This window comes from Bipolaris sorokiniana (genome assembly GCF_000338995.1).
Source record: "Bipolaris sorokiniana ND90Pr unplaced genomic scaffold COCSAscaffold_21, whole genome shotgun sequence".
Classification (NCBI taxonomy): Eukaryota; Fungi; Ascomycota; class Dothideomycetes; order Pleosporales; family Pleosporaceae; genus Bipolaris; species Bipolaris sorokiniana.
Genome location: NW_006911915.1, coordinates 148,834 through 168,202, shown reverse-complemented (window position 1 = coordinate 168,202; position 19,369 = coordinate 148,834). Strand labels below are relative to the sequence as shown.

Genomic DNA, 19,369 nt, shown 5'->3' with positions numbered 1-19,369 from the left:
TGAGTTGTTCCAGAACTTATCAGCTCCGTGGAGTGAAATTAGTGCAGAGCAAATTCTCAACGGTGGGGTAGACACTAATGGCGCGACCAACCCGAGCCAAACAATGATTGAACAAGCGTAGCCACTTACCCACCTTACCCATTGCCACGGCAAGTCATTGCCGATTTAGGGCTGAAACGACATGGGTTAGAATCAGAGCTAGTCTGGGTTTGCTTGCGTTCCGAGTTGACGGAAATTCCTTCTCCATATAGGTAGCACGCCTAGTCGCCTACAGAGTCATGTCAGCCCCTTTAGAAAAGGACGTGCAAAGAGCAACGCTTCCATAACAGTCCTGCTTGCGCACCGGATCTTGAGTTTGACCCATTTCTACACCAAATTTCTCACGACCAGCATGGCGCGCGATGACCGATCCGGAGAATTCATTGGTGTGCTTGGCTTCTTCATGTGCATCTGCATTCTGCTAGTGATGCTTCGATGTTACTGCAAACTAGTAATTGTGAAGAACTTCTCAGCCGATGACTACTTTTCTGTCCTTACGCTGGTTTCATTCTTGGTCTTTTGTACCCTAGCGCGTCTAGGTATTTCGAACGGAACTGGAAAACGACGATATCTTATTCCCGACGAAAACTACCCAGTTGGCATGAAGGTGTGTAACATCATATTCACAGTATAGCCTACCTTGATATTAACTCGTAGTAGTGGTGGTGGGCCTGCGAACCGACCTATGTCATTACGAACATCTTTCTCAAATCCAGCATCGGTATCTTCCTGTTGCGCATCGCTCAGAGGAGAACTCATCGCATCATTCTTTGGACTTCCCTGCTTTCCATCCAGATATACAGCGTGTACTTCTTCTTCATCTTCACCTTCCAGTGTTGGCCGGTTTCCTTCTTCTGGGAGCAATTTCGCGGTGGTAAAGGCTACTGCATACCCTCCAAAGTCATTGTCAATTCGTTCTATGGCTACTCTGCGTTGTCATGTGTAACCGATTGGACGTTCAGTATCGTTCCAATCTTCATCGTGCATGGTCTACAAATGAACAAGAGGAACAAAGTCACTGTGGGCGTTGTACTCGCCTGCTGCGCTATGTAAGATCATTCTACCTTCAGATCATCCTGGGTATTGTACACTAATGCCTTACTAGTGGTTCCTCAGCGACTATTGTCCGCCTGCCTTTCATCAATGGCCTTAACGATATCCCCGATTTCCTCTACTCTACCATCGATGTTGCAATCTGGTCTACCTGCGAAACCGGCATTGGCCTTGCTACTTCCGCCGCTGCTACCCTCCGCCCCTTGCTCCGTCAGGTCCTCAACGATACGTCAACGCACGATAGTGCCAGTCGCAAGCGCTCGCGCGCGTGGACCTCTGGCCATCCGTCACGAGCAGGATATCAGGAGCATCCCAGCCAACATGGCGATCATGATATCCAGCTCACAAGTCATAGTTTGAAACAATATAATGTCCAGGTTACAGGTGGAGATAGGTCAAGTCCAAGTAGTAGTACTATCAGACTAAAAGACTAGTCATAGGATAGTCAAAGCATAGTAGCTAACAAGAGTACACTAAGTTATAAAGATATTGTTATAGTATAGCAACGAGATATACGTAGCAAGCTTGCGACTTGTAGAGATGTGATTACGAGACGGATCTGGCCAAGCAAGTCTTCGTTCAGCTCCTGCACCGAACGTATCTCGTAATCACTCTCGTTCACAACGATAGCTATGTGGAAATGGTGTGGGCAGACGCACCATACATAATCCCCAGCCTTCAACTTGCGGATTGTAGAGCCAACTGCACAAACCCTGCCTACTATTTCCATTCCGAAACTTATCAAATATAGTTTACCCTTAAGAGTGTCAACCAACTAGGGATGTGTTAGCGTTGCTCCAGGATCGTAAAAAGAAGGTGTTATACGTACCAGTGAATTCAATGCTATAGCACCCACGTCGATCAATACTTCGCCCTCAGCCAGGGGTTCCAGGTCCTGCCTGTGAAAATAAAAGCTTTCGACCTTTCTGACGCTCTGAAACCGTAGCGCAAGGGCATAATCGCCTTAAGAGATATTGCTCATGGTCATGTTGAAGGCTAGATTGCGCCCAAACCCAGTTTTCTCTATGTAATCACTCATATAGCAACTAACGTACACTAACTCATTCTTCTTCACCAATTCGGTATCCATCTCTGCGTGTGAGTCTTATTAGAATACCATCTCAGCTTCTATAACAAGCAGCACGCTATCACTGTTCTCTTGACCTTTGTTCTTAATATCGATGTGTAAACTCGAGAGATGGAACGAAGGCTGCTGAGTTATGATGGCTTTGGCAAGTCCAAAGACAAGAGACTTTCCTGTATCGTAGCCTTATATCACTCCACCATCGGTGACCCACAGTGACGTAGTTGTCAGCTGCGTGTAACGCTGCACAGCCATCATCTCAGCCGAAGTCATGCGCGCCAATAAAGGAATTCCAAGCTCTGCTAACATAACGGTGCATGCGTCTCAATCGAGGGAGTTTGGCAAAGCTTCGAGTGCCATGGAGCACGTGTCGATGCCTAATCGTGTGTATTTGCGCTCAATGGCGCGCTGGATTGGCTGTGCCTCATGTTGGTAGATCTGTGCACTCAGTAAGAATTGTGGTCACTATCTAGCGTGACGACAGAGTCGAAGGATCCTTCCACCAGAGTTGCTCTAGATGACTTTGCCTCGTTGACCTTCTCGATTTGATTAGCGTCGACATGCCCGTTGCTACAGTTCACGTCGTCAGCAACATTGAGATCTGTATGAATATCTTTACTTGTGCTACGTGCTACTATGAGGGTCGTGCAACTGACTGGCTCGTCGTAATTATCAAGCATAATGTCGACTCCAGCGAGGCCTGCGTCGAGCAATACCTGCTTCCATTTAGCCTTGGAAACGAATGGCCTACTCGGTCGCTCATCGTCCGCACTGAGCCAGTAATCAGGCAGGGCACCAAGCATGAAGCCAGTAAAAAGCCGGTCTTTTGTTGTCTCTGTGATCACGAGCTTTCCATCGCGCTTGAGAAGCGTTTTGAAGTTCCGCAAACAGGACACAACATTGCGTATTGCATGTGTCACTTAATTGAACATCAGCAACTAGATCGTGGCGGTTGGTTACAGTGTAGACTCACTTTTGATACAAAAAGGATATAGTACAAATCCTCCTCAAAATCCTGACCAGTGGGCTCATTCTCAATGTTGAGGATTCCAAAGTCTAAATGGCGATGGTCCTGGAACCTTTCCCGAGCAACACCTAAGAAGGCCTTAGAAATATCACTGAAGTCAAATTGATCGTACTTAGGCAGCGGTGTGTGTCCTTCTAAGGGATTCAGCATGATTCTTGCAGCTCCACCCGTGCCTGCATCCAGTTCGAGTATGCGCAACCGTGGACTTTTGTGAGCGATAAGTGTAATGACATCTGTGAGACTGGCATGAGTACTGGTCTGGCCAAAGCCATTTCCATAGATGTGCATCAAGAGATCATTCTCTACAATAACTTCAAGCGCATCATAGCCATAAGTTGGGTGTATCGCGCTCTGCTCTGCCGCTGCTTCTCGTCGTCTTTCTTCGGGCAGTCCGAGCTATCGTGACTGAATGCGACTGCCATAACGGCTCTATGCAGTGTATCAGGTCATAAAGGAGTCTTTCTGGAGTGCAAAAACTTAAACACTGCGATATCACCACTCTCAGCAACCGCTTGGAGTATAGGCCTTTTGTGCTGTTGCTCTCCAGCCGTGGCAAGACTGCCGCCGTGCTCTAGGCACCATGCAAGCTCCTCCTGTTCCTGGATACAAGACCACATAAATGGCTCCTGGTAAGATAGAGGCTATTCTGCCCAATTTATTTCTCAGCCATGAGTAAGCAGCAAATTTAGAGTTGAAATCGAAACGTTTTTACCGGGAACCCTAATATGTTTCAAACTGACGCAGTGTCTAATCATATCGTATCGCAGCAATCACAAGTTTCTGATGTTCGTATTCCTCATGCAGCCCTTGCGTATTGTTCTCCAATACGTACTCCTGTAACTCCGACTCATTACTACCAGTCGCAGTACTAATAACAGCTTGTTGCTGCGTGAGTAAATCTTGTGTCTAATGCATCTTAAGCTCGCCTTACTATGCTTGCGTGGTCGGCAATAAATGAAAGATGGACAATTTTAGGAAGAATGATCTAGTGTGCTTGCCAGCAGATGCTTTCAGTATTGCAAATACGAAGCTGATAATAAATCTGTTCAATATAACGAAGGAGACAAATGGTGAGTAGGCTCACCCGCCAAGACTCCGCATAGCTATTACATTCGCTATGAATAAAGGAGCATTAGCTCTCCACATTAACTATAGAGTCTCTGTCTCTATTGTATTTGGAGACTTTTACATACCATTATCGTATATATCTAAACTATCTTTCCCTCTGGACATGATAGCTTCTCTGTCCAGGCATTCATGGGATATAAATAGGGCTTATTCTGATCCTTGCTTTTCATTCCTGCCTTTCATCTGCTTTTTTTCCCTCGGTTATACTTGTATGACAGATCTCCCTGCCTTGCGGCGCAAAAAACTCGAAAAGTCCGTTTCCTGTTTCAATTCGTCACCTTTTTCCGATCGAAAACTTGTATTTTACTTCTTTGTTGGTGTTCTATTTGTAGCGCTCCTTTGATGCTAGCCCTTGGGTAGGCGGTTTGGCGAAATGGTGTTAAGGAAAGGAGGATCGCAAGTGGTGGTGAGGAAAGCGGAGTTGAACAGGTTGGGCTAGGGTAGCTAGCGATATAGATTTGCTCTCTGGAAGCTTGTGCTACATGTTGTTTCTGTGATTTATGATGTGTCTCGTGTCTTGTTTAGCGGGGTCGCTGTGTTAGTATGATTGTAAAGTACTTAGAGTGTCAACGTTCAGTTTGAGAAGAAGCAAGAACAGTAGTAGATGTTAAAAGAAAACAACATACTCAAAGCTAGGAACAGGACGATTAAGTAGGAGGAGTTCTTTTAACGCAGCTAGGAACAAGGCGGGAAAAAAGAATATGATGAGACATTGAGACTAGCCTCGGCGTTCAATAGTAGAAGAAGCTGTCCTTTATTTAGACGGTCACTATACGCGGTCCTGAGATTTTGTGTACAATATCTTGACTTTTTTTAACCCAAAAATCAACTATCCAGGTAAATATCCCTGCTCTACATTATTCGTTTCACATTGTGACCTTTCATGTATTGGCGTGCTCTTTGCATCTCCCACTATTTCCACTAATTCAACAGTGCTCCCTTGCTCCTCCGTTTGCGGCTTCGTGGGATAGCTACCTATGGTGACTTGAACACTTCTATGAATAGCAATATTGCCTCCAGTTCGGCCTGAGCCAGTATATCTTGAGGTGGACATGACGCTGTGTAGAATCTTGGGGCAGAAGAATTGGATACCGAGCTTGAGCGACGGCATGCATACACAAATAATTCCGACATATATTTCGATCAAAGACCAGAGTGAAGTATCAAGAAAGTCATCTGATAGGCTTATTAGAAGAAGCTATATAAGAAGAGAAGGGAGCGGCATTACAAGTGAAGTTTGTAGATTTTGCAAAGTTGACTAAAGCGTGTAGCCGGATGATTGAAACGATAGTTACCCTGTATTGATATTAGCATCCTCCAAGGCACGACGCAGATATATATCAACAAAACTTACAAGAAGCCGATACTAAACATGAATAAGACTCCAACTTTCTTCTTCGTGGAAAGATGTAAAGCCCAGATCTGGGGAATAGGCAGGCCTAACATAACAAGGTCTGTAAAGATACTAAACGATGCCGTGACAAACCCGATAGTGTTGTTGTTAAGACATTTGCCTTTATGCTCGCCACCCAGGTCCCACTGCCACCAAAAATAACTCACAGGAGAGCAAACAAATGTACCCAAAAAAGCAAAGGCAATCGTGTAAAGAAGCGTAAAGACAATAACAAACCAGACCAACTTGCGGAAACCGCTATCGTTGAATATGCGGAGGTAGAAAAGGCCGAAGGCAATCTTGCCAAGGCCAAACTCTATTCCGTAGAATGGTACGGAGATCCAGAAGTATAGCAGTGTCAATCTAATGTTTTTGAATGAGACTTTCCATATGTCTTGTCCGAGTCCAGTGAATGCTTCTTAAATTAGCGGTTATCCTTCCAATGTAGTCTTAGAAACGCGAGGACTCACACATCATGGTTGTCAGAGTAAACATAAGTATGTTCAGCACCTGTAGAATGTTAGTCGCGACAGGTGCTTAACGAAAAAACATACCAGTATCAAAGCCATGTTCCCGTCGTCGAGCAGTTGCAAGCGCCCGAGAGCAAAATGGGAATAAAATCGCCCTAGGATGGCCACAGTACTTAAGGTAAACAAAACGGAGTTGACCGTGCGATACAACCCAGATCTGTCCCGAACTGGCACCTCGCACATGACCGTGGTGACGTTCAGGGTCGTCAAAGTCTCCCGAGCAGTGCATGACGTGGAAAAGCAGTTTATGGCGATCAACTGCTGCGTTCCATTGTTGCACCGACAGGACATATCCTTAAGCGGATCGCATATGGAATTGGCGAAAGAGCTGGCGAGGCATTTTTGCTAAGCCAATTGTCAACTTAGGTCTGAGGAAGCTCAAAATGGAAATATACTCACCGCGCAAACTGGTAGAGTAGCTAGTGGATCAAGTTGGCCCCAAACAGGAGTGACAGCGACGCGGGACATGAAAAGAAAACACAATATCCAAGGAGAGTGCATTCTACTCAAGAACAGCAAGTCTACGCATAGAGCTCCAAGCACCCCAGAGCTGGGACAATAGAAGGCATGCACAACACATAAAAACGAAGTCACGTTGCCGATGATAAGTAATACAATCTGGGGACTGTTTTAAAGTGGGAATCTAGGCCTTGTTTGGTCTTAAGCGGTCTACTTTCAGACTTTCGTCACTTAAATGCACTAAACGACCTCAGAACGTATCGTTTTACCTGCTAGAGGTGGAGCGCAATTCTTATCTAAATACCTGAATATATCATTGGATGGTCGAAGACACCGTCGTGAACACTAGTGATAAGTGGGAACTACTACGCATGTAGATTATGCGGATGTGGGAAGCTTCAGCTGCAATAACTGAAAGCGCTGCAAGAACGATGGGTATACCTGAGATTGTGGTTCCGTAGCGTGCGCCGTGGCTTGGATGTGATCAATTTTACGTCATAGCCTGCTCTAGCTTTCACTGTATTGTTTTTTGATAGTTGGTGTTCCAGATCGAGTTACCTATTCGTTACCAGGCAGCACGCCACAAAACCTTATGTTTAAAACATAATGATAGTGGCATTTTACGATGTAAATGGGGCAAAGTAGGTCATGGAGGAGCGCACGGCATTTGCTAGGAGTAGTCTCGTCTTGGAAACAGTAACGATAACCTATACACTCAGACGATTGCTCAAGCCTATAGAAGAAAAGAAGAACTGTAAACAAGATCAATGACAGCATTGCAGTGCAACCCGAGAAATCAAATCTCCAACATTCCCTTTGTGTATTTTATGCCATAAGCTGCGCAGATGGGCAGCCGAGTTGTTGAGGATCACTCTTCTTCATAAATAGGGGTAATACATTAAGTTTGTTGGGAGTCATAAAACCCCTGCATACTCATATTTGCTTTTTCGGTCAGGGGCTTGTCTCGCTTAATATGCCCCACCTTTTCGGAGAATGCCGACGAGAATCAGCTCCTCGGATCTGCAACTGGCGCTATGATAAAGCCTCAGCCTCACTAACTTCCATTGAACTTCGCAGGGACATGAGAGTGTTCTGCTGCAGGCCACCAATAGTCTACGGTCATAAAGTGGCGTATATAGTATGTATAATTTTCCACCGGATGCAGATATAGAGAGAGAATCTTTGAAGTCTTACGACCTTCTCCATCTTAGCACCTACCGCAGCTAGAAGAGGGGTTTACGTTTGTCACTTTCATCTTCTTGACTGCAGCTGCTATGGTGTATATCAAGATACATTCAACGTCATTGTCTGTCGTCTTTGAAGTCCACTCGAAAGTAGGAAGTTTCATCGATGGATGAATAACTATGCTTTGCGTGGATGATGTTTCTCGAGACTTCCCCAAAGTACCCACTGCTCGCAGGTCGTGGTGCTTCCTCGCGGAATGGTTACCTCTGGCTCTCAGGCATTTGATGATAAAAGGAATCCAGTGTGCCAAAAACAGGAATTGTAACCCATCGTTGGTATTCCTCGACAAGATTCCGTTCATCTCGCCTCGATGGCGTTCATCGAGCTACTATCAGTAGTTGAGCCATGCGTCATTGAGGCATCTATGGTGGAGCCACCCGAATTGTTCGCCAGTAGCTTAAGATTCCCTAAACTAAGAGTCAGATATGGACGATAGCATGGTCATATATCGCTAGACGTACGAAATGCGAAGTTTAGGCTTTTTGCCAGTGAAAAGAGGAACTCCGTGACAATAGTCAAAATGTCGAATAGTTGCCAGAATATTCTGATTGAATGTCAGAACCAAGTATCAGTACGCAAGCCTGTGCAGATCTGTAGCGAAGACACCAGGCGTTCCTCTAACCTTTATTTCTGCCTGATGGCGCATGTTTAGCGAGGCTGAAGATAGTGTGATGCATTTGCTCCGATGCGACGTAAGCTGCCTATCATGTGACTCCGCTCTATGGAAAACGCCTGATGCGAATACCATATTAGTGGTTTATGGCCATTGCAAGGGTTTGCAGCCTCTCAGTCTTGAGCTAGACGATTGCGGTTAAGGTAACCACCAGCAGGGCGTGGCTGCATTGTAGACTTGACACACGACAAGGCTGACCAATAACCATACTCTGAACCGTAGCACTCTGCACATCGCACAGCTCAGCCTTCTCAAGCGAGTGCGGAAGATGAATTAGCTGAAAAGTGTGGCTGAGCTGACGGGGCTGCATAGCCACTTTTGTTATTGGTGACATTGCGTCTCGTTGCAAGCTTTTGTAAGGCTACCGTCAATTGTGGCAATCTCTTGACCGATTACATACACATATTAGATGAAGGTAGCATAATGGTAATAGGATCTGCACCTGCGAACGAGGAGATTTAGTAGTCTATGGTTTCTCGTAGAGGTTAGCTCCATGTAGGAGCATACTATCCAGCTCCCTCGCAATGGTCTCATTGTCCATCTTTAATTTCAAATACTGCTGCTCCTTCCCCTCTCCTCCTTCAACCCAGACATTCGACCCGTTGGGAAAGACATGATTGTACCCTCCCGATCCCCCGTATTCGAACCACCCACCGAGCCCTTGACATGCATACACTATTGTCAAGGGATCCCATGAATACCGTGATCTGTTGTACCCAATATAATGTTCGAACGCCCTCTTCACTGGATCATTCATGGGGCCTTTTGTTGTTAGTATAGCACCAGAAGATACGGCCTCTCCAACTTTGGAGCCCAGGTACGTTATGCGACCGGGCCAGGTATTGACGACATGAGCGGTCGCGAGAGGATTATCAGACCAGAAATTGAATTCGTATCCGGAGGGATAGTCGCCACCCATGACGACTAACTCCGCAACTTTAGCCTGAACAAGTTCAACGCCCGACAGCATCGAGTACTTGTCTGCTGTTGAATTAAGGAGTACTGAGAGCTATTCTAGTTAACACTAACACTTTCTCATAACCTTCTCGACGGAGAGTGCGCAGCTTACATTCTCTAAAAAGCCGATACTAGCAATCGTCACGCTGTTGTCATCTTGCTCCGAAAGCACCTTCCGATACAATTCCACGGAAATCCAGGCATCTTCGGGTTTGAACCACGGTAGCGAACCACCGGACCAATGATAGGCCACCTTGCTTGTATACTCGCCAAGTTCATATGCCCAGTCATCAAAGAAACTCTCGTTTGTGATAGGTCGGCGGAGGCCAATGGGAATACTTGGATGTCCGTAGTGTGCAAGGAGAGCCGAGGTGGCAAGAGCAGAGTACGAAGAGGGATAATTCACATTTACAGCGAGGAGAGAGACACTAGGGTCAGTCGCAGCGAGAAGGAGAGCAGCGGCGTCACTGGAAAGTGTAGATTAGCATCGATGCGGCATTGAGCAATAGTGTCACACGTACTCAACATCACTGAAGATATCCGTGTCAATAATTAATGCTTTGCGATCTGGAACTACAGCTGCGCCGGAGAGAACGAGTGAGACGAGTCCAAGCTTGGGTAGTAACCGTCGTGGGGAGGCAAAAGTATCGAAGAAATATGACAAAGCTTCCATTGTGAGAAGTGCTTAAAGAAGCTAGGTGCGTTTGGGGGAATAGCGCAAAAGTTGCAAAGACGTCAGTAAAAACAAAGCTGCAACGCTGGAAAATACGATGGCTGCGTGAAATGCAAAGCACAGACATGCGGGGTGATTGAGGTAGTAACAATCCATCATGGCGGGGAGAGGAATGACAACAATGGGTCCGGATAATTTCAGTCCTGTCCAGCACTATTGCTAAGTTGAAATGATATTATGTACATGTACGTACGTAAGAGCTTTATCAGTGTAGTGGAGTAAACCATTGGGCGCCAATCAGAGTCGAACACAAAAATGCAGCTACCCCGGATTGAAGACCCACTTTCAAGCTTTGAAGATTCGGCGAAACGATATGTTAAACTTATAGCGCCAGTGGAGCTTGGCTTGTTTGAAGCTCGGTAGTACTATGGCGGTACTGCTGTAGGCACCCCTGTAGGTGAGAACTTCAACAGGTACCTGTGTACTTTGTTTATTTAGAGAGGCGGTATGATAGTAAAGCCTTAAATATGCTACTGAATGGCAGACTGGGAACGTAACCGAAATCCCCTGCTTTCTTAGTAAAATCCAACCGTTAAATCACCCATCTAGGTACAGCATGCTGTTCAATCTCACCAGCGTTAAGATTCAACGGCGAAACCAGACACATTCCAAGAGCAAAGGTCGATCCATGCGTTGATGACTTCTAATTCAAATATACAATCTGCTTCGTATGTCCTGGTCTCCCTAGCTCCATATGTGAGATTTCTGCGCTTTCTCCTTATATATTGCTTCCGCCCTTCGGCTGTTTACAGGATGGCTATAGAGTACTCTTCGATTTTCTTAAGGTCCTCTTACTTGTTCCATAAATCTGACCCCACGTATCGTTGTCCTTTGCACTATCAAGTAAACATAATACCCCACCACTCTTCGCAGTATCAATCACACTCAACTACCACGAGATGAAGGTATTGCTACCATGCATCGTTGGAATTCTTTGCTATATTCGTCTAATCATGGATTAGGGTTTCGGTGTCGCTGCTGCCTATATCATCGCTATCGCATTGGCTAAGGTCAATGCCCGTTCCACTAGCTACAGATACCGGGCCTGCTCTGATAATGACACCAAAAATGGGTTAGACGACGCTGCGACTAAGAACAACTGCAAAAATATCAACGTTGGACAACTGAGATGGTTCGATGATCGCAACGGCATCAAGTGACACTACTACTGTCAGACAATAGATGCGTCCAATTATCGCGAATGGAAAAGGCAATGCGATAACAGCGATCCTGAGGACTGTTGGGACAAGGTACACTGGTAATGCCGACTGTTAATGTTTGGCCTACAACAGTCAGAGATGCTCATGGCCAGTCACTAGGGATATGCTGCCATGTAACAACAGAACGCTTTCGGTGCTCTCTTAAGAGAGCAGAGAGATCGATAAGAGCATAATCAATACGCACTCATTTGTTGTATTCCATATACTTCAAGAAGCATCCAAACACTAGCTTTTCTTACTATAGTTATTATAGTACTATAGAGAGCATTCAAACCACCACTAACATTGCTCTACCTAGCCTGTATCTGGCCAACTTTGCAGTCAATTAGCACTCAGGAATAAACCCTACAGCAGGTTAGTATTTCAACAGACAATACTAATTATACCAGGTTGTAGACTTACCGCTCCAGGTTACATAGTAAAGAGACACCCAGTTATTGTTTGCGACTCCACTTGCCTGGAGCTTACCCCAGTATCTAATGTAGGCAATTAGTTACATCATCCTCCACCGGCCTTCCGATCATTACGTACGGATTCCCTGATACGACAGTCGTATCCGTGCCTCTAAAGCACCGGATTCGGATGCGTGTTCCACGTGAGTACTGGCCATCGGCCGTGCACGAGGTCCGCGGGCATTGGCGATGCTTGAGTGCATCAGCCGTGACGGTGGCAGTAATAGCCCGCTTCTCCAGACTGCGGGCCTTGATGTCCTGGAGGACGGGGAGCTCGCCTTCGACTTCTGGGGCAAAGAGCAACGCGCCTTCGGCTTCGGCCGTGGGGGCAGAGAGGGCCGTCAAGGGCAGGAGAGTGGCAATGGCGAAAGCAGTAAACTTCATGGTAAGGGATATCAGAGAGTTGATTGAGATTGAGACAATTGAGAAAGTAGTAGTCTGAAGCGTAGTGGTTCTTTACTTCTGGCAAGAATCAGCATGGGTTTTATATCTGCCATCCCCCTCCCCTTCTCTAGAAGTGGCTACTCTCAAACCGGTAACCTCATGATCATGCAAAGGTCCAGAACCGCTTCAAAATACGAATTTTACGAGCCCATAGCACCTTGCAGCGGAATATCATATCCGCTGCGCTGCCTCTAATCTTGCATTTAGCCTCAGCAAGTTCAACAAGGAAGGCTGGAAAAGAAGCGCCAAGGGCTTATGTTCGATATTGAGCCCAGGGGGCCGATACCTCGCATTGCTCGTATACCCAGATCCCACCTAGCAGTACAACGTGAGATTTCCTTCAACTGAATGAGTCCTGGTGAGTGGCTGCAAGCATTATTCCGTTTGCAGCGCCTATGTAGACTGGCGAAACGGGCGAGTATATGAATAGTAACCAAATTATAAGAGGGAAGTACTAAACAATATCGCGTATTCAGACGGCTAGTCTCACTCACGTGTTGCTGAGCATATACATACTTAAACGAACCTCTCATTACATCTAGTTCGTACATAATCACTAGCCGTAGAGACTTTTACCACCAAAAGAACTTTATAAAGCATTTGTAGAGCTTATTATCATACGTGTGGGTGTAGGTGTAGGTCTGTCTTACGCTAACCTTTTGCACCTTCACTCCTTAGTAACCTATATTTTGTAGTAATGTAGGTACAGGGGAACCTGCAGGATAGCTAGATAGATGATTACTATTATTGTACTAAAGAATCTCTATTTTGGTGGAAAGAATGTCAGGCTAGATCACCCTAGAATTCCAATTAACAATGGTAAGCATCTATCTCTTAGCCATTCCGATACGTAAGTGAGGCGGTTGTTAGATTACCCCGCTTCGCTCGTACATCATAGCGATTAGTGCCACAAAGGCCTGCACAAGCTACCAAGGACATGCAAGCTAATTCAGAAAGGAAGCGCAATATTAATAACATAATGAAGCTATTCCGTTATTAAGCTCCATACAGTTAGCAGACCTGAACCTTGCGCAACGTATTCTAGGTCCCGGCAATGCTACTCAGCTTATGCAGTGCTACATTGTTACTCATCCAAAACAGTAAATCGATCGCTTCTTTGGGCCTTAGAAGGTGGCATAACTTACTGGCTGGACGCTGAATATAGCAATGACAAGGCTAAATTCATGTAACTTAATTCGCTGAAATAATTTGCTACTCAACCCCTCCTGTAGATCGAATGCAGTTTTTCTTTTTCACTTCTTTCTGTATCACTATGTCTCTATTGTACCTACTTTACTAATTCCATCATATCTCACAAGAGACCGCAATCTTAGGAACAGTTATAACACACAGCCTCGCTTATTGCGATGGATATTGATTATAAGAGAGAATAGTGAAATTTATAAGATCTTAACTACCGTTATTCACATGCTTTTTTGGTTCTCAGAACGTTTCACGGTAGAAAAGAGGGACAACTTTTGGAGATCTGTGAATAATCTTCACCGGAAGTTCTGGTTTCTATGGAATTTATGTGATCCTTTCAGTGGATGGTTCAAGGCACTTGTATCTGATCATGGGTGCGATTTTTAGCAAATAAGTACACACTTTGAGAACGGTTCATCCTGTTTTACTCTTTTGGCAACATGCCGTGCCCTTGCCATTCCGCTCCTCCTACCTTAAATTAGTAGTCAAGTTTGACTGAAACCTCATTTATCTATATGCAAGACTAAACGACTTAACTCAATTTTGGGGTTTCGAGTGTCATTGTTCCAAGAAAGCAGTGATATCTTAGCTTTCTTTTGCGTCGCATGCTATCCGCAACCTCAATGTATAAAGTCCAATTAACTCGTTGCACTCAATTGGGTTCTTAAATATCCACGACCACAATCTAAGAGCGAATAGGTCAAACCTCCCACGCAGCCTTCGCAATAGCATACTCGCTATACCCCTGCAAAGCTCCCACCATCCACTTTCCCTCGGCAGACTCATCGCGCCCAAGTACTTGCCAAGCCATAAGAACCGCCCACTGAACAACCGGAGAAGTAAACCCTGTGGCGCCGCGATATCTCCTATGTTGCAGATAATCCGGTATACTTCGTGCAATGCTGATGCCTGCTGCACGGATGAGATGGAGGGTACCGCTGGTTTCCACTCCCGGAAATCCTGACTGCGCCTGTAACTCTTCAGTCACTTCGACGATCTGAAGCACATGGATCATAGCAGTGGTGTATAGCATGAATATACGTGCGATGGAGTCGTTTTGGAACTTGTATACCATCCACAATGCTTGTGGAGCACCTGCGCAAATGGCCTCAAAGTCATCTTCCGTGATACACGAGTTTCCCTTTTCACTGTCCCATTGCTGTTTCCAGGTTTGCAGGAAGGTAAGCAAATCCCTAGCTTTCGTTTGGATTTCTTCGACCCTTTCTAAGCGCACGGGGTCATGTGTGTTGCGTGTTCTGGAAACCTCGTCGCTCGCAGCAATCAGTACCGTGCAGTCTGCCATTACCTCATGTAATTCTCTTTCTTCTCTTGGTTCAAGTGAGAGAGGCGTTTGCAATACGGCCTTCCATCGCTGTCTAGCAAGAATAGATGGAGATCTATTTCGCAACGAGGCAAGTAATATCATATGGCGAACACCTTTGTACAACTCCAGTGTTTGGGTCGAAGCATATGCCAGCGAACCTGGGTCACGAAGTGCTATGAGTTGTTCTAGCCCCAGCATGTGTTTTAACCAATTTCTGGGGCCACTTGGCAAGCACATCTCAAGCATGGCCATGATGTTGATGACATTGATGATGTCGTCTCGTTCGTGACATCCCGGAATACTGAGTGCTTGGTTCAACTGCCGGAGGGCGACACCATGCATGTCGTAGCCCTTGGCGAGGATGCGAGCCTGGTGGTGTTGGGCGCCAAATAGTAACGTGGCAAACGTCAAAGCAGCTTGATTGAACAAAGGATTAGCGCCTGCACCTATGGTTGGATATCGACTAATAGCAAGGTCCGAGGTCCGAAGTTGTTGTAGTCCCAGGTCAACGGGGCCATTGGGATAGAGGTATCGTCGTAGATGACATATGTAGACTTCATACTCATCGAATCTCAGCCCTACATGTTGGGGTGAAGACTGGTATGGCGGAGAGACCGAAGCTGATTTCTTAACATCCTCTCTCTTCCAAGCAGGTGTCATTGTCACGCCCTTCGTTCTATTCGATGGATTCTGAGTCCGTCTTGACCTGATGATTTTTCCTTCAACAAACACGAGCGTCCTGGGACCGTCGCAAGCAATACCTAGCTTTTGACATCTTTTACAAGTGGGCTGTGTCTCGTCTTGCGCAAAAACGTCAGCCTGTCATTGCGGGGACACGTACAAGGACGTTGCTTACCACATTTGACGCGGCGCTTGCGGCAGTTGAAGCATCCTTTGGAACGGCCAGCTACATTGACCATTGGTAGTCATGGGCTAGATACGACGCAAACGAATATAGTAATTCGCACGAGATGATTGCAACCGAAGAAGGTAGGTTAGTTAATGCGGGCACTGATGCAAGTCCGTTGAGTTAGGCAACTACGCCTGGCGTAAGATGATCTCGCGCATTGAGCCGCAACAAGTTTAGCGCGGACTGGATGCCTCACATCTCGCATCACGGGTCTATATGAACACATGCAGTGTAGATGATAACACAATTTTGTGGTGTTAGAGAATGTGCACTTCCGCGCAAAGAGCCGCAATAGGCAGAGTCTTCTTTCTTGTGCGCCGTTACTTAACCATCATGAGTCGACATATGGATATAAGTCTTTCTCTCCTTCTCAACACAATACAAAACATTCTATCTACCAACAATCATCATAAACAATACTATAATCTTCTCAGAAAAATCTCGCCATCAGTCCTGTAGATACCTACTCATAACCCATCACGCCAAAACCAAAATGTCAATAGTGACAACCATCGACATCGCGTCACCCCCCTCGCAAGTCCGCGATAAATTCCTCGACTTTGCGTCTTTATCCAAATGGCATACCTCCTTCTTCTTATCCATCACACCACACGGTACTCTCGGGCCAGGACAGAAACTCCTTGTGCATTTTGCAACAGGTGGACAAAAAATGAACCCCGTGATACAGGTACGTTTGCCATTAGTATCCTAATCAGGTGTACTTAAGTTTTTTGTTCGACTTGAAGCATTTCGCTGACGGAATTTACTAGCAAAACACACCAACTGCATTTGCATGGACAGGAAGTATACCATTCTTGTTCACGGGTACACATTATTTCCTGTTCGAGGAAAGCACAGCGGTCCCTGGGGGGTGCCGCTTGACGCATAGTGAAGAGTTTAGCGGGGCGCTGGGGTGGCTCATGGGTGGGAACGCTGTTGCAAAACAAGTGGGGTTTGCCGAGAAGACAAGGAAAGGGTTCGAGGTGTTCAATGCCGATTTGAAGGTTGCTTGTGAGAAGGGAGATTGAGCTGAGAAAATACTAATCTTTTTCTATTCCATGAGGAGCTATTACACACTATGACGCACGCCAGATTTCTTTGCGGTACAGGTGTTAATTGGGATCATTATACATAGACTAAACTAATCATGTAACTTTTGATTGGCTTTTCAGGTCGTAATCATCTAGTGCGATTTCATGTCAGCCATTTCTCATCAAGCTTTAACCATGAGGCCCCGGCCCTTGAACGCCACCCGCGCACAAAATAGCAGTGCAGCACTACTGAACAGCAAACACCCCCCATATGTCCACAAATCATCAAAACCACCGTTTTCCTGGATTGCGCCCCCAATTGGTGTACCGACAAGCAATCCTATGGCCACAATACCAAAGCTTTGGCCGAATCTAGTGCCGATCTTGTCCCGCGCGTCGGCACTGAGGTGGACGATAATAGTTGGGGGCAGACTGACGAAGGAGCCAGAGAAGAAGCCGTAGAATGCCATCATCACGATGATACCCGCTGAAGAAGAGACGGCCATGAAGCAAACGCAGAGAATACCGGAAATCAGCGCGCAAGGGATTACAACATTGAATGGCCCGATCTTATCCGACAACTACGCACATGACATTAGCAAACGATGACTTGGGCAAGATGGGAAGGAAGTAAAACATACCACATTGGGAAGGATTCGGCCAAACATACTGGTACTGTTCATGACAGCCAGCAAGTAAAACGCCAGCCCTTCACTCGTGATTTGCTCTTGAATCGCATACACCTGTCCAAAGAAGAAGGGCATATACAAGCCCATGAAACCCAGGAAGAAACCCGTAACCTGCAGACTGTACGCAGGAATCAGGAACGCACGCAGATCAAGCAGCGAGCGCGATTTTGCCGGTAAAACGCGCACGCGCATGCACACATTGGGTATGACCATGGTGGCCAAGATAATGAAACCTAGGACTCTAGTCGTCCAGGCAAATCCAATTTGCGGGAGTAGTTTGTGAAATACAATGGGGTATACGACACCACCAAAAGAAGAGCCGGATGCAGCTATACCAATGACGGTGCCAATTTTAGTACTGAAGTAGGTGGAGAGGATAGCCACGCTGGGCACAAAGAGACAGCCTGTTCCGATGCCGATGCAAAAAGCCTGAGCAAGAAGGACTTGCCAGTATGCATGGCAGAGACTCAGCATCATCTGGCCGAAGACAAGCAAGAAGCTGCCGACAAGGAGCAGTTCACGGAAATAGCCAGCATCGTAGATGGGACCTGTAAGGGCGCCGACCATCATGAGAAGGAAAGCTTGGATGGAGCCTATCCATGAGATGGACGATGCGCTTGAGTTTGGGAGGAGTGTTGTTTCGTAGTAGGCCTGGTAGGAGCCAAACGTGTTGATGATGCCCCACGAGTTGAAGAGCAGGAAGAAGCCACCGAGGACCTGGAGCCAAGCCCATAGGCCGCCATTGGGTATTTTGGACACATCGCGTACGCTTGGGTGGGCGGACCGAACTGGTTCCAAGTCTGCCCCTGATGGTTGGGTGCTGGTGGACTCGGTCATGTGTTTTTCCTGTTGTGGATGTTCGTCTACCGCCATTGGACCTGAGCTGTGGACTGAATCCGACGAGGCGAGCGATGGCTGATTGTCCGGCTTTTCGTCAAAGTTGAGTGACGCACTTAATGCTGGTGCAGCATAGCTGGTTTTCTCTGGAGACGAGGGTGTGGTATGGTCCATGACGGACTGGAGGTGAAGGAAAGTGAGCGTTATCGGCGTCAATAGTTCGACAGCGATACAAATGGAATTTGGCCGCAGAGATGAAGTAGTGGCAGTGCCTACCAACGAAAAGAGCCCATCAACAGGGGCGGAAAGGTATTTCAGGCGTGGCCAAATCGGCGAGTGTATGACAGTAGTCAGTCGGCAAGATAGTAGAGATTAGTGAGGACAAAAGCCTGGCAAAACAAAGCGGGTCGGCCAGGAACTAGGTGAGGAGCTATGGTTTGGGGAATGTTTCTGCATTTTGCTCGCGTCTCGCTGCAAGTAATGGCCGAGGACAAACACAAGGACATGCACGAGCACGAGCACGAACGCCACAAGCGCAGTGATGCGAAACGGGCGTGCGGCATGCCGAGTACGAACGGCAGCCTGCCGTGGTGGGGCTTGTTACTTTTTGTTCTTACAAATTCTCTTTCACTAGTTAATACTGTCCAAGTATGTCCATAGCCAAGTGCTTACTAGGCGCTCCGCGGATCATGTGTCGGCTAGTAGTAGACGAGAGCAAGAGCATCTCGGAAAGCACGTCATGAAACCAGATTGTGTGTCATTATTCCCGTCTCGAGGGACATGATGAATGACCCATGACCAATGGCTAATGGCCAATGGCTAATTCCCGGGGCGCTCTAGCATAGCGTGGTTGGAGCACTTTGCCGTCCTCGGCACTCGAGGCACAGGGCGTCGGCAGCACAAACCGATTATTTTTCAACTCGCGTCACGCGTCCTCG

At 46.6% G+C, this 19,369-nt stretch overlaps 9 protein-coding genes across 9 annotated transcripts; 2 read left to right on the top strand and 7 right to left on the bottom strand.

The window, feature by feature from the left end:
• Positions 1 to 348: 348 nt before the first annotated feature.
• Positions 349 to 1,810, top strand: COCSADRAFT_185912 (uncharacterized protein). The gene is made up of 3 exons (XM_007707811.1): positions 349 to 646; positions 700 to 1,088; positions 1,145 to 1,810. The coding sequence occupies exons 1-3, from the start codon at positions 392 to 394 to the stop codon at positions 1,524 to 1,526; spliced, it is 1,026 nt and encodes a 341-aa protein (XP_007706001.1). The 5' UTR covers positions 349 to 391; the 3' UTR covers positions 1,527 to 1,810.
• Positions 1,811 to 2,622: 812 nt separating this feature from the next.
• On the bottom strand, positions 2,623 to 3,491 carry COCSADRAFT_351043 (uncharacterized protein; the record flags this gene model as incomplete). Its single annotated transcript, XM_007707810.1, has 2 exons — positions 2,623 to 3,036; positions 3,150 to 3,491. 2 exons carry the CDS (start codon positions 3,489 to 3,491, stop codon positions 2,623 to 2,625), a joined length of 756 nt encoding a protein of 251 aa, XP_007706000.1.
• Positions 3,492 to 5,080: 1,589 nt separating this feature from the next.
• On the bottom strand, positions 5,081 to 6,854 carry COCSADRAFT_42010 (uncharacterized protein). The gene is made up of 6 exons (XM_007707776.1): positions 6,654 to 6,854; positions 6,279 to 6,599; positions 6,195 to 6,234; positions 5,686 to 6,139; positions 5,560 to 5,627; positions 5,081 to 5,507 (listed from the first exon to the last, which is right to left on the bottom strand). Exons 1-6 carry the CDS (start codon positions 6,720 to 6,722, stop codon positions 5,161 to 5,163), a joined length of 1,299 nt encoding a protein of 432 aa, XP_007705966.1. The 5' UTR covers positions 6,723 to 6,854; the 3' UTR covers positions 5,081 to 5,160.
• A 402-nt stretch (positions 6,855 to 7,256) lies between these two features.
• COCSADRAFT_280488 (uncharacterized protein) lies at positions 7,257 to 7,565 on the bottom strand. The gene has a single exon (XM_007707809.1). It carries the CDS (start codon positions 7,488 to 7,490, stop codon positions 7,272 to 7,274), a length of 219 nt encoding a protein of 72 aa, XP_007705999.1. The 5' UTR covers positions 7,491 to 7,565; the 3' UTR covers positions 7,257 to 7,271.
• Positions 7,566 to 9,061: 1,496 nt separating this feature from the next.
• Positions 9,062 to 10,415, bottom strand: COCSADRAFT_42009 (uncharacterized protein). The gene is made up of 3 exons (XM_007707775.1): positions 10,110 to 10,415; positions 9,701 to 10,055; positions 9,062 to 9,640 (listed from the first exon to the last, which is right to left on the bottom strand). Exons 1-3 carry the CDS (start codon positions 10,259 to 10,261, stop codon positions 9,098 to 9,100), a joined length of 1,050 nt encoding a protein of 349 aa, XP_007705965.1. The 5' UTR covers positions 10,262 to 10,415; the 3' UTR covers positions 9,062 to 9,097.
• A 1,451-nt stretch (positions 10,416 to 11,866) lies between these two features.
• COCSADRAFT_31650 (uncharacterized protein) lies at positions 11,867 to 12,377 on the bottom strand (the record flags this gene model as incomplete). The annotated part of the gene is made up of 3 exons (XM_007707757.1): positions 11,867 to 11,886; positions 11,944 to 12,017; positions 12,073 to 12,377. The coding sequence occupies 3 exons, from the start codon at positions 12,375 to 12,377 to the stop codon at positions 11,867 to 11,869; spliced, it is 399 nt and encodes a 132-aa protein (XP_007705947.1).
• A 1,963-nt stretch (positions 12,378 to 14,340) lies between these two features.
• On the bottom strand, positions 14,341 to 15,965 carry COCSADRAFT_154916 (uncharacterized protein; the record flags this gene model as incomplete). The annotated part of the gene is made up of 2 exons (XM_007707808.1): positions 15,821 to 15,965; positions 14,341 to 15,764 (listed from the first exon to the last, which is right to left on the bottom strand). The coding sequence occupies exons 1-2, from the start codon at positions 15,882 to 15,884 to the stop codon at positions 14,341 to 14,343; spliced, it is 1,488 nt and encodes a 495-aa protein (XP_007705998.1). The 5' UTR covers positions 15,885 to 15,965.
• A 270-nt stretch (positions 15,966 to 16,235) lies between these two features.
• Positions 16,236 to 16,902, top strand: COCSADRAFT_185907 (uncharacterized protein; the record flags this gene model as incomplete). Its single annotated transcript, XM_007707807.1, has 2 exons — positions 16,236 to 16,562; positions 16,645 to 16,902. Exons 1-2 carry the CDS (start codon positions 16,368 to 16,370, stop codon positions 16,900 to 16,902), a joined length of 453 nt encoding a protein of 150 aa, XP_007705997.1. The 5' UTR covers positions 16,236 to 16,367.
• A 17-nt stretch (positions 16,903 to 16,919) lies between these two features.
• Positions 16,920 to 18,862, bottom strand: COCSADRAFT_42007 (uncharacterized protein). Its single transcript, XM_007707774.1, has 2 exons — positions 17,547 to 18,862; positions 16,920 to 17,486 (listed from the first exon to the last, which is right to left on the bottom strand). Exons 1-2 carry the CDS (start codon positions 18,603 to 18,605, stop codon positions 17,088 to 17,090), a joined length of 1,458 nt encoding a protein of 485 aa, XP_007705964.1. The 5' UTR covers positions 18,606 to 18,862; the 3' UTR covers positions 16,920 to 17,087.
• Positions 18,863 to 19,369: the final 507 nt, after the last annotated feature.

Bases quoted from the DNA above. Each gene is read 5' to 3' on its own strand.
- COCSADRAFT_185912 (XM_007707811.1), top strand. From the start codon at position 392: ATGGCGCGCGATGACCGATCCGGAGAATTCATTGGTGTGCTTGGCTTC. The intron at 647-699 runs GTGTGTAACATC...AACTCGTAGTAG, and splicing joins ACTACCCAGTTGGCATGAAG to TGGTGGTGGGCCTGCGAACC. The intron at 1,089-1,144 runs GTAAGATCATTC...ATGCCTTACTAG, and splicing joins GTACTCGCCTGCTGCGCTAT to TGGTTCCTCAGCGACTATTG.
- COCSADRAFT_42010 (XM_007707776.1), bottom strand. From the start codon at position 6,722: ATGTCCCGCGTCGCTGTCACTCCTGTTTGGGGCCAACTTGATCCACTA. The intron at 5,628-5,685 runs GTAAGTTTTGTT...ATATCAATACAG, and splicing joins ATGTTTAGTATCGGCTTCTT to GGTAACTATCGTTTCAATCA. The intron at 5,508-5,559 runs GTAATGCCGCTC...TAAGCCTATCAG, and splicing joins AAAATCTACAAACTTCACTT to ATGACTTTCTTGATACTTCA.
- COCSADRAFT_280488 (XM_007707809.1), bottom strand. From the start codon at position 7,490: ATGCTGTCATTGATCTTGTTTACAGTTCTTCTTTTCTTCTATAGGCTT.
- COCSADRAFT_42009 (XM_007707775.1), bottom strand. From the start codon at position 10,261: ATGGAAGCTTTGTCATATTTCTTCGATACTTTTGCCTCCCCACGACGG. The intron at 10,056-10,109 runs GTACGTGTGACA...TACACTTTCCAG, and splicing joins GATATCTTCAGTGATGTTGA to TGACGCCGCTGCTCTCCTTC. The intron at 9,641-9,700 runs GTAAGCTGCGCA...TAACTAGAATAG, and splicing joins GTATCGGCTTTTTAGAGAAT to CTCTCAGTACTCCTTAATTC.
- COCSADRAFT_42007 (XM_007707774.1), bottom strand. From the start codon at position 18,605: ATGGACCATACCACACCCTCGTCTCCAGAGAAAACCAGCTATGCTGCA. The intron at 17,487-17,546 runs GTATGTTTTACT...TCATGTGCGTAG, and splicing joins GCCGAATCCTTCCCAATGTG to TTGTCGGATAAGATCGGGCC.